General features: G+C 40.5%; 1 protein-coding gene across 2 annotated transcripts; it reads right to left on the reverse strand.

Annotated features, from left to right (window-relative positions):
* Positions 1-2,936: 2,936 nt before the first annotated feature.
* zgc:153990 (uncharacterized protein LOC768125 homolog) lies at positions 2,937-6,833 on the reverse strand. 2 transcript variants are annotated; one of them, XM_049591588.1, is made up of 5 exons: positions 6,398-6,833; positions 5,437-5,634; positions 4,794-5,213; positions 4,475-4,528; positions 2,937-4,386 (listed from the first exon to the last, which is right to left on the reverse strand). In XM_049591588.1, exons 2-5 carry the CDS (start codon positions 5,561-5,563, stop codon positions 3,944-3,946), a joined length of 1,044 nt encoding a protein of 347 aa, XP_049447545.1. In that variant the 5' UTR covers positions 5,564-5,634; positions 6,398-6,833; the 3' UTR covers positions 2,937-3,943. The 2 variants fall into 2 exon arrangements, with proteins under 2 accessions (XP_049447545.1, XP_049447544.1); XM_049591587.1 differs by having other exon boundaries at positions 2,938-4,386; positions 5,437-5,638; positions 6,398-6,832.
* Positions 6,834-11,796: the final 4,963 nt, after the last annotated feature.

The raw sequence follows: 11,796 nt of genomic DNA on the forward strand, positions 1-11,796 counted from the left end.
TGTGTCCTGACACAATGTGATGCACAAATTTGTAGTTATCATTAATGTTTTTGCTTACATATACTGAGCAGCTGAGCATCACTTTAAAACCTTGATTATTCCCCAATTGTCGAATTGTGAATGAAATATCATTTTTACCCGTACTAAAATTGCAAGCGTTTGAAAGAAATCCCTGTTACATGCCTAAAATGCATTTCATAGAATTGAACTTGACTGTTTCATTCTACCTTAACTAAATACTGGTGTGTAGATCTGCTTGGAGCATAACTGAGTCTAATTACACAACTGTAGACTACATATGACCATACTCAATTCCCCAAGGAGTGTGTGAAGCATTAAAGCCATCAATATCAATAGAAAGATAGGATGGGACTCAAAAGAAACTTATATTTGTGATGATAATAATGTTTCTGGTTCTGGCCCTGCAGGGTCTAAAAAGCAATGCTACTATATGAATGGAGCACCTCAACTATCTGGACTAAGACATTATTTCATAAATCATCAATACGGTGTTCTGGCCATTCCAATCAGAATGCTAAAGATTCAACAAGGAGTGCAATAAAACCAAGCAAAATAATGTTCCTCACTTGAACTGCTGAGATTAATAGGGAGCATATGACCAGGCCACTCCACATCACTGAAATATGCACCTTGATGCAAATTCTCCTTAAAAATGCATCTATTGTCCTTCTCAATCTCATCACTCTAATCAACAGTTTCTGGAGCACCTTCAAATAAACATTGTCATGACCCGGCTCACAGGCCATGACAAAAAGGAGAGACACACGTAGTATCAACTGAAAAAGTGCACAAATTTATTATTAACAGAAGATAATTGCACAACAGAGTTAATTTATGAGCTGTGTAAGTCTGGGTGTCAGTGTGTCGGCAGGTGAATGGGTGAGTGAGTGATGTGTGCAGGGTGTTGTATGGCGTAAAACACAAAGTGAAAACCAGGCCGAAGCAAACTAAGCAAAATATGGTGTTGGATATGGGGAAGAGGACAAACTGACTGCACAGCCAGGCGTAAGTAAGCTGCCAATGGGAGACTGGCCAAGTGCTCCCAGTGGCCACTCACTTAGCTCTGCACACCAGGACCTGCAAGACACAGCAGACAGACAGACAGACAGACAGACAGACAGGGGAAAATATGCACAAAGCAGGCCCTGCCAAGGCAACTGATATTAGTATGGGTTATCGGCAAAATAAGTTGTTATATATCTGCAAATTGGATATTGGTTAAAAAATTTAATGTCCCTCATTACACTATGTAGTGTAGCACAGTTACAGGTACAATGCTACTGGTTTTCACTGATGTGGCAGCCAACTTTCCACTAAGCTGATTCAGCTACTTCTAACTAACTCAATGTTGTGAAAAAAGACTAGCCAAAAACTGATTGTGCTATCACTACAAATGAAAGTAATTACTAGTTACTACAAATGTTACCACATGACCCATATATAATGAATGAAGTTTGCTGTTAGCTGTAAAGCTGTCACTGATGTGCTGGACCAATAATGATTCAAAATCTGCATTAACTGCTTCAAGTCATTACCAATTTGAATATGTTTTAAAATGACATTCCTGTCTCTAATTGGACGGCTATGACTTTTTCTGCACTCAGCTCAGACTCTTGCTTTTTTCTCCTTAAAATCTCTATAGTTTCAGCATTAGTGTTAGGTCATTTTAAGAAGTGCCACTGATGGATTGTCCATTTTACAGGGTTGGCTCTCTTACCTGTTTCACAAGTTTTACACATGCTAAGGAGTGATCTGAAATGAAGCTCTTGACACAGGCTCAAGCATGATAAAGGGATGATTCATGACACTTACAGACTTGGGTGTCTTTCCTGATTGAACTGATTTACAGGAAAAAAGTAGCTTGATAAAGTGTGCTGCAAGCCAGGGATATTCAAAATGTGTTATTAAGCCGTCCTTGAAAAACTATTTTGATTGTATAGAGTCTTGGTGTAAAATACATTGTTGAGAAAAGCGCTTTCTGGACATGACTTCATGTTGAGTATCAGCTCCCCACAGCATAGTTTGGCCTCTCAACAGACTGTGCAGTGGAGCCCCCTACTGTTGTTTGTATGAACCTGCAAAACTGCAAAACTATGCATGTTGGACCTCTGTCTCCATCTAACAGTGTCAAGATGTGTGCAAAAGAAGATCAAAGACATTTAACATTGCATGTCTTCACTGTATAAATCTGGTCATATTCTACCTTTTTCTAATTGTCAATACATTCCATATAAAGAATAAAATCAGCATGCCTTCTCTCTTAATGCTTTCTAACTTCTGTACCTTGTCTGTCGCACTCAGCCCAAGCCCATTCCCTCCTCCTGGAGATGTTAATCTTTTTGTTTTGTTGTTAGGGACTATTTTAAGCAGCAAATTAATACACATTTTGTACTCGAATGTGTATTTATGGCAGCAGGATGTAGTTCGTGAGATCAATTCAAACTAAACTCCAACATGGCTCATTGATGTGTTCTCAATAGTTTTTGGACAATAATGGAGCTGTATGGCACAGATATATCAGCATTTGCAGTGGTTATCATTGTTGCCTCACAGCAACAAGGTTCCTCGTTTGAACCCGGGGTAGGGGAGCCCCTCTGTATGGAGTCTGCACGTTCTCCCCGTGTCAGTGTGGGTTTTGTCTGGGTACTCCAGCTTCCTTCTACAGTCCAAAAACATGCAGGTTAACTGGTGTCTCTAAATTGGATGTAGAAGTGAATATGAGTGTGAATGGTTGTCTGTCTCTTATGTGTCAGCCCTGTGATAGTCTGCTGACCTGTCCAGCATGTACCCCACAATCACTAAATGTCAGCTGGGATAACCCCTGTGACCCTTCACAGGGTAAGTGGTTACGGCAAATGAATGAATGAATGAGATTTGCTGACAATGAAAAACATATTGAATATATCCAGCTTTATCCTTTTGAGTATATGTGGTATATCCTTTTAGGTATTAGCATTACAACTGTTTCTGTCAGTATCAAAGACTGTAATACACAATGCAAAACAGCTCACCACATTTATGTTCCAGAGTAAAATCTGAGCATAAACCTCCATAACAAACAAGGATAACAAGTTACATTTCTAAACATCACTGCTCTTTTAAGGCTTCTAATTCAATTCAACTGGATAAACAGACAATGAAGAAAATAATTTATTCAAATGTAAAATGATTTGAAATGTACTGTTTTAAGTGAAGTCAAATCAACTTATTGCCAATACATCAAGATAAAGGCTATAATTGACTTGTGTTGTGTTTAAATGCATGGAGAGGGTTTATTTCATATTTAAAGAAATGACTGAAACTTTCATATTCAAGTGTTCATGTTTGCAATGTAAAAAACAAAATCAGACAATCACAACTTATGCAGTTACAGGTATTTTCAAAATATCTAACACACCTTGTTGAGCTCCCAGACATACAGACCATATAATGGTCAGGTGTGGAAATCCACTCACCATTACAGTACATGTGATAATCTCCAGACACTGATGAAACTACAACTTATACATGGACACACAAACGGATTAGACAGACTTTTCAAAATCAAAGACTCATTCTTTGCATGTCAACAATAAAAGAATGTAAAGGCTTCAAATGTGGTGAAAAAATGCTTTACAATGTAAGTGGTAGGAGTCTCACTTTCAGTAGCAAAAACAAAAAAAACCCTCCACATTTCCTTTCTTTATGGCTAACATCAGTTATATTCTCAAATCATTTCCATGTAACCTCACAGACAGAAATTCCATCAATACAATGTTTCTACGAATACAGTTTTAAAATATGACAACAGAAAATCTGTTGAGTACTATCAAAAAGTAAAGTAACCAGCGGTGGAGTCCAAAGGAACTAAAAGGTTCCTGCACCTGAAGGCCATGTATGCAGTCAGTGATACAACTTAACATCTCTGTCTGACACTTTGCTGCTATAACGCTGGCCGTCCATTCAGTTTGTCATGCATAAGTGCAATGGCTCCACCTGTGAAGTCTCTGAGTACCTGCACCGTTTCCCTCTGGAGCTGCAGCGACTCTCGCACAAACTCTTGCTGAGTCTCTGCCAGCTGCTGTACTGACTCAGACAGAAGCTCTAGGGAGCGTGAAACCGTCTCCAACAGGATGTTGGTGGCGTGCTGTTCTTGAAGGCTCAGCGATGCGTTACGTAGCATGCTGTCTCTCATGTTCTGCGAGGGCTGACCTGCTGTTGGAAGGGTGGCTGTTGACGTTGACGGTCCAGAGGATGTCTGAGGCTGTCCTTGTTTCTGGATGCCATTGTTTCCTTGGTGATCCTCTATTGATTTTGCTGCCTGAGTGGAAGGAAGCACGTCATCCCTTTGGTCATCGTCTGAGTCTCCATACACAGCTTCAGCATCTTGAATCAAAGAAAAGGGCTCATCAGTGTTTTTTGTTACGACATGTTGCAAAAAGTCTTTTTAATGTTTCCAAATTTGACATCTCACCTTCTGTCGAAGGTACTTCATACTGCACATCAAAGGCAGGTTGTGAAGAGTCCCCTGCAACATTCATAGCATTTAAATAAAACAGTTTGTGTGCATTTCCCAAGAACTTCTTTATGAACCCATTACTATGAACGGTTTATTAAAAAACAAATAGTCAAACCTGTGCCATACATTTACATCCTGAGAGCGAAATGTGAGTTGTCACAACACTGAGAGGAGGGTGACATGACTTTGCTCAAAACATGTAGACATATAAACCTTGCTGATGTTTTAACTGAAATTGTGAGTAAATACTGACAAAATGTTTTTTTGCACTCACTCATGCTGTAGGAGGTTGGTGGGGGCATAGACACCATGTCCAACCCACCATTTGGAGAACTCTGCATTCCAATAATATCCTCCTCTTCCATTTCCTCTTCCTCCTCTGGCACATCGTCATCATCTCCCAGTGGGCCAAAGTCACCTGTGCTCTGGTCTTCTTCGTCCATCTCCAGAATCTGGAGCACTATTTTCTCAGTCTGATTAAGGTCTCTGGAGAGACGAGAGTTGAGGCCCCTGTTAGGCACTGTCCCTGAACGCATGGCAGCAACTTTCCGCTTGGTGTCACACTTTAGATCGGACCATTTCTTGATGACTTCAATAACCTCACGTTGGCACTCCCCAATCTCATTGACCCGTGCAGTAATCTCTGCCCATGTGCGCTTCTTCATGTCTGTTGGCACGCCACGATTGAATTTGCCTTTGGGCGAGAAAACAAAATGACCTTAGGCACTTGCCTTTAAACTACATTGTGGTATCAGGTCACATGCAAGACCGTATTGTTCATAGCTTCACTGTAATTTCTAGTATGCAAAAAACATTTTAATTCCGCTGTGCAATCATTTACTTTTCTGTACCCACACACAAAAACCTCAAAGTACAATCTTTGTCATTCTGAATGGGATAAGCGCTTGAAGACATACCCACAACAACCATACGATGCTTCCTCACTTCGTCCAACAGTATGTGAACTTCACTGAAAGAGAAACGAGCTTTTCTTTTCTTGAAGCGAGTAACACTGTCTTGGTTGTAGTATATTGGTGAGGACATCTTCCCAAGACAGTGTCAATAGTTATCCAGCTGCTTTGGAGTCTCTGCTGTTCTTCGACGTCTTCAGCTGTCTGTCTGGGGGTGTTGTGTTGACAAAAACATTATAACAGCATGGGAAGGTTAATGATCTATCTGCTCATACGTCAGTGTATTGATTCAGACACTGTACTTTGCAATTAATATGTGAGTCTAAAGTTAAAGGCTTTACACAAAAAGTTAATCTGATGAAAGCTAAGGTAACTAGTATTGATACAGTGATAATGTTATAGTCATTCAGGCTTAGCAGCTGAGCAATTGTCATGTGTACCGGTGGAGTTAATTATGATAGCTAAATAGATGATTAATAGATATTATCAACATTTTAACTGTTACGTAGTTACATGCAAAGGTCTAACTGTTCTCATATCACGAAGCAGGGAAGTGGTGATTTAACATGATAATAACAATGTCAGTGATAGCCGTCACAGAGTGAATGGACAATGGACGATGCTATAGTCGCTTTACACACGCGACAGCCTAGTTAGCTAGTTAGCTAACGTTCTATCAAGAGCCCACTTGTAGTTATAGTAAAATGTACCTTTACCTAGATTGACCTGGTTATTTTAAACGGGTAACAGCAATCTAATTTCCCCATATAATACAACACACACTTACTCCACAAGCGTTAGTCTAATGTTACACAACAGCACACACTAGGTTAGCTCTCTATGCAGCAGGACAGCTTTAGCTAACGCTACGTTAGACAGAAATGGCTACTGAAGCACTTGGTTCTCGAAACCTCATTTCACGAGGAATACCTTCATGACAAAATAGTAAATGAGATGGTGAACATACCCGCAAGTCACAGAAGTTGGGATTTAGTCCAGAAACGTAATGATAAACTTCCTTATAGACAAGATAGCTACTGTCAAGCTAGCCAGTATGAAGCTAACGTTATACAAAAGATGTCCGGTCAGGTTAGCTAGCTAATTAAAACAGCTGGCTAAAGAAGAACATAATAATATTAGTATTTAAATACTACACGACATTTAAGTATTCATTTCACACGCAACTTACAGCACCAACCACAATTAGCCTAGTACAATCGCTAATTTCATTGCTTCATGTTACTTCTTATATTTTTCCCCTTATAACAAAACGCTTTTATTTTGAAGGTGCACGCGTTTTCTGGTAACGTAGGCTGGCTTGATTTTACACACACACACGGGAAATAAGTGTAGGCTAGCTCAAAAACACCAATGTAATCTGTAGTCTCTGATCAATGTCTCCCTCTTTGGCGAAGCTTTTATCTATGGGGCTCTTATTTATTGACGGATGAAGGAGGTGTGGCTCGTTATCATTTTACTGCAATAAAAAATACTCTTTGATTTTGTTTCAACGCTTTAGGTTATCTGGCAGTGCGTATAGGTCCACACAGTCAGACATTAAAGAGAAAGAACTCCAAAATGTTATTTCCACGGCCCAGGAGAGTTCATTCATGACATATGCAACTCTCTCTCCAGAAGCCAGAGAACCAAAGAAGTCATGCTGCATTCACACGAAGTCAGGCAGACATCAGACAGACAACACCATTTAGATAGCACAAGAAAAACAGTCGGATGAAATGGCAGGACGGTAAAAACAAATGCACATGAGGATATATTGCAATGGTTATGTTGTATTGTTAATGAAGAACATAATAAATCACTAAATAAAATGATGTGTCTCTTAGGGACTGTTCTCTACTTATAAGTGCAGGGTGGCTGAAATGTGACTTTTTTTTTTTTTTTTTTTTTAACTTTCCTTGACGCTACCAATATTTTTCCTTGAACCTCCCTGAGTGACTTGGGGAAAATGTATGACTCTCCCTCCAACATAAATTAAGTTTTAAGCTGAAATTACACCAGCACTGCTGCAGCACAGCACATCATGTTATGCACGTCAAGTGCTGCCCCTAGCACACACCGGATGCGTGCGTTGCAGCGCATTAACAGACAACCACACAAAGTTATTATTATTTTTACTTAAAGATCTGGGGGGTATTCCATCAACGTAGCTAAGAATATCCAGACTAAGGTGTAATCTTGAAGTTCGACTAAACGCCAACTCCCAATCTAGCTCCAACGCGTTCCATCAAGTGAAATCAGCTGGCTCCAATTGACGCTAATTCAAGCTTCACCTGTTAAGCCTCAACTCATGCAGGCGCCCAGGGAAAATAAAAAGCCCAAACTAGTCGAGTGCCGAAAATGTTGCAAAATGTCAAAAAGCAAGGGAAAGGAGCGAGCGGAGGCCTTTTCTACGGCGGAGCAAACGCTCCTTATGGAAGTGTATGCGGACTATAAGGACATAATTAAGAAAAAGGCAATACTGCAGAAATTAATAAAGCAAGGGAGGTGGTGTGGCAGAATATTGCCGACAGGCTTAAAGGGCCAAATCTGAATCTGAATATTCTACCCATTAATATGTTTATATAAGTGTACAATTGCTATAAAATAAAACTCGTTTGGTTTTCGTAGCCTTATAAATATGCTTTTTTATATATATATAGCAAGGGCCTTGCTTTAGAGAGGTCACCATCTTGCGCTGTCATGTATGTACGGCAGACCGAGCCAGCCAGCCAGAGAACACGTTTCGCGTGTATAAATAAACCAACGAAGACAGCGGAAGGAAGGAAGAAGGAGGAGGAAACAGCAGAGAGTGTTAGTAGTTCGTAGATAGAGAGTAGTGAAAAGTTTTTTGAGTTATAAAGTTTGAGAATGGACCACACTTACCACGCAACAGGAGAGAATGAACCCGAACCGTCATCTGCAAGGAAAAGAAGATGCAACTTTACTCCTTGTGATGCACTCTCTGCGGCGCTTTTCCTCCTGATGATATATCTCCCCAACGATGGTAGCAGTAGCACCGAATCCCATTCTGTGTAGCAAAATGTGAGTGGAGGATTCAGCCTCTTTTCTCACCTGCTCAGTGTACTCCGGCTCTCATCTGTGTACTCCGGCTCAAACAGGTATGGCTCTGGATCTGTGTCCGCTACAAGAATCTCTTCAAAATCGCGTTCAGAGTCGTCCATTGCAGCTACTATAGTCCGGAGATATTGCTAGGCTAAATAAACAGCTGAGCTCTGTTTACAGGCTACGCTGTCAGTCAGTGTGCGGGCTGGAGATTGGTGGAGCAGAGAGGGGAGGGGGTGCCCGCTAGGTAACGTAAACGAGAATGTGTGTATGGAGTGTGTGTGTTACGCTAGAAGAGTCAGAGTTTGGGACGGAGTCTTTTACCCCCTGGAGTGTTAGTTTTTGGAGTGCTCAAATAAACTGGCCTTTGTCCCGAACACTACTCTGGTCTCCTGCTCGAGAGGGATTCATTACAATATCATAAGATGGTTTAGATTTCTAAATAAACATTCACCTCTCGCTAGATAGACCTACTCCTGAAAAACTTGTGTCTGCGCAAGACTTTTTGTCCCTACGAGGCCACCGTCATTTACCTGATGGGAGGGGTGAGTGAGTGAGCCCTGCAATCTAGAATTTGACCACTGATGTCACTGTTTTCAACGGTTTTCAACCATTTTACACACTGGCCCTTTAATGCGCAAGTGACAGAAAATTCAGCTTTCAGCACAATATCATGTTATATAAATCCCGCATCAAAGGGACAAAATATATGTAGATAAGAACACCTATTAAATCTAACAATTCAAGTATGCCTAATGAAATTCACCAAATGTGTAAATTAATATTAGTGATAGGCTATTTATCACATTTATCTACTGATTCCTATATACATTTCAGATGATGCATTTAATCAAACTTTTTGATGTCTATCATCGCATTTATCATTGTAGATTATGACATTTCCGAAATGATCAGTTTATAGGAAATAATCACATTACATTTATCTATTGATTGTAGAAAATTCCATTTAGTAAATCCATCAGTTCAGTGGAGATGAGAAAACCTATTAAGTGAATGCGGGTGATAGTGAATCAGTTATCTATTTCTCATCATTTGGGAGTCAATTGTAAGCTCTATCCCTTATTATATCAAAATAAGGAAAATCCCCTTAAATGTATAGAATGTGCTATAGGATGAGGAACAGACAAACCACAATGGTGTGTGTCCCATTTTAATGTGGTTGCTTTGTGTCATGGTTAATTTATAAATATAAAAGATAACCATATGTTAATGTGAACAAATCAAGCCCTATGTATGGTGATGCTGGAAATAATCAAAATGAATAGAAAATACATCCTTTTTACCTCTCTGCAAACAGTTGCCGTACTTAGCCTCTCAGCATCACCAACACTATACAGGAATGTACCGCTAGACTGACTGCACAGTGGTCAGAGACTGGCTACGGAGTGTGACCTTTACAATGTGTGGTTCCAGCAAAGTGCATAGATACACTATGCTTTGCCTGCTGAACCGGTACCTCTCCCACAGATAGGAGTCTGTCTGTATCAATGGGTTGGTCCTGTCCTGGAAGGGACAGGGCTGGTGGTGGTTGGAAGGCCCACTGAACAATGTGGGCCTCCTCATCAACAGGATCCTCGATGAAGGGGCATGCCATTATTTCCTAATTTACTCTCTCCTGCTCTGTCTCTGTGTCTCTCTGGGTGTGTCCCTCTCCTTCTCTGGCCGTTGTCAGTTGACCTTAATTGGCTGTGAATTTGCTTGCAAATTGGAAACAGTGTGGGGTGGGGATGGAAGGGCAATCACATATTCATATACAATCTTTTTTTAATGCCTCAGTTTCATTTTATTATAGTTTTGTTTTTATTAAACTGATTTTGGCTTTACTGTTGTAAATGTTTTTTAAAATTATCTTATTTTTATTACATTTTAATTTGTTTTTTAATAGTTAATTTTTTTATTAATGATGTTATATATATTATGATCTACATATTATTTTATCATTACATGACAGTTGTGAGTGTGTAAAAGCACTGGCAGAACTGTCTTTTAGGCGCCTGTTCTTGTCTATTGAACATTTTTTGATCATAGATGGAGCTAATCCTCACCTTAATCCTGCTACAGACCAGGATTGCCTGGCAGCATAAGTTACCATGGTTACTAGGCTGGGATTCAGGTTAACCACCTTGATGGAACAGAGTTGGGTTGATGGAATGGAAACCGGAGTTTAGCTCAATGTATCACGCTTAGCCAGAACCATGGTTTCCATGGTTACCGATGTGAGGCTAATCTTAGCCACTTTGATGGAACAGAACTCTGGCTCACATTAGCCAGACTTGGCCATTTAAAGATATTTTTGGGGCATTTTTAGCCTTTATTTGACAGGACAGACAAGTGTGAAAGGGGGAGAGAGAGAGAGGGAGTGACATGCAGCAAAGGGCCACAGGCTGGAATCGAACCCGGGGCCGCTGTGGCAACAGCCTTGTACATGGGCGCCTGCTCTACCACTAAACCCGGGACTTGGCCATTTAAGCCTGGATTTGCCTTTAGCCTGTTTGATGGAATACCCCCCTCGATTTCTTCCACCTCTACATTAGCTTAAAATCATGTGTGGACAGCGTTAATAAAAGTTGATTTCTCACCTGAATAGTGGATCTTCAGAGCTGTGACTCAGCAGGCAATATTTTTTTGGCCATGGTCTTTATAATGTTGGGACTGTGGATCATTTAGCTCAGGATATTTCTCAACCTTAACAGGTCTCTCCTCATCCAATCTTCATCACACATGAGATACAGCAACAACAACAGAGGTCTGTTTGTGTCAATAGTGAGGAGATGAGCTGAGCTGCCATAGAAACAGAGAAAAAGAGCTGCTACATGAGCTGTTATGTACAAGTAGAGAGCGAGTGGGGGGAAGGTGTATTTAATTCCAGGGGCAGTGAGGCTGGAAATTGATTGATTGAAATAGGACAGTGAAAAGAAGTGCTGTGCAGTGGTGTGTCCAGAAGTGTTGACATACGTCTAGCCACCGCCAGTTTGAGGTTGTACATTAAAAATAACAGGGGCGCATTTTTTGACGTGCATAGTGTATTTTGGCCTTTACAGTTTCTGGCTATGATAAATGGTGTCATTTTTGCAATTAAAAAACAGAAAAAAGTTTAAAGTTGTATGCCCATCTCCTAGTGTGTTCACACCGGGCGCGAGTAAAATATTCACCTCGCTCTACTCACGCGAGTTTGACCGTTGGAATATTTGTTTTTATTCGCAACATTCACGCGAGTAACTGTGTGTTCACACCGCTAGTAAATCAGACAAGTATGCCGGCTGGAAAGCAAGCTACATCGGT

The sequence above is a fragment of the Epinephelus fuscoguttatus genome, linkage group LG12, assembly GCF_011397635.1.
Source record: "Epinephelus fuscoguttatus linkage group LG12, E.fuscoguttatus.final_Chr_v1".
NCBI classification, from domain to species: Eukaryota; Metazoa; Chordata; class Actinopteri; order Perciformes; family Serranidae; genus Epinephelus; species Epinephelus fuscoguttatus.

Excerpts from the sequence above, each read along its gene's own strand:
- zgc:153990 (XM_049591588.1), bottom strand. The coding sequence starts at position 5,563 with ATGTCCTCACCAATATACTACAACCAAGACAGTGTTACTCGCTTCAAG. Across the intron at positions 5,214-5,436 it reads GCATCGTATGGTTGTTGTGG|GCAAATTCAATCGTGGCGTG; the intron begins GTATGTCTTCAA and ends TCTCGCCCAAAG. Across the intron at positions 4,387-4,474 it reads TGAAGTACCTTCGACAGAAG|ATGCTGAAGCTGTGTATGGA; the intron begins GTGAGATGTCAA and ends CTTTGATTCAAG.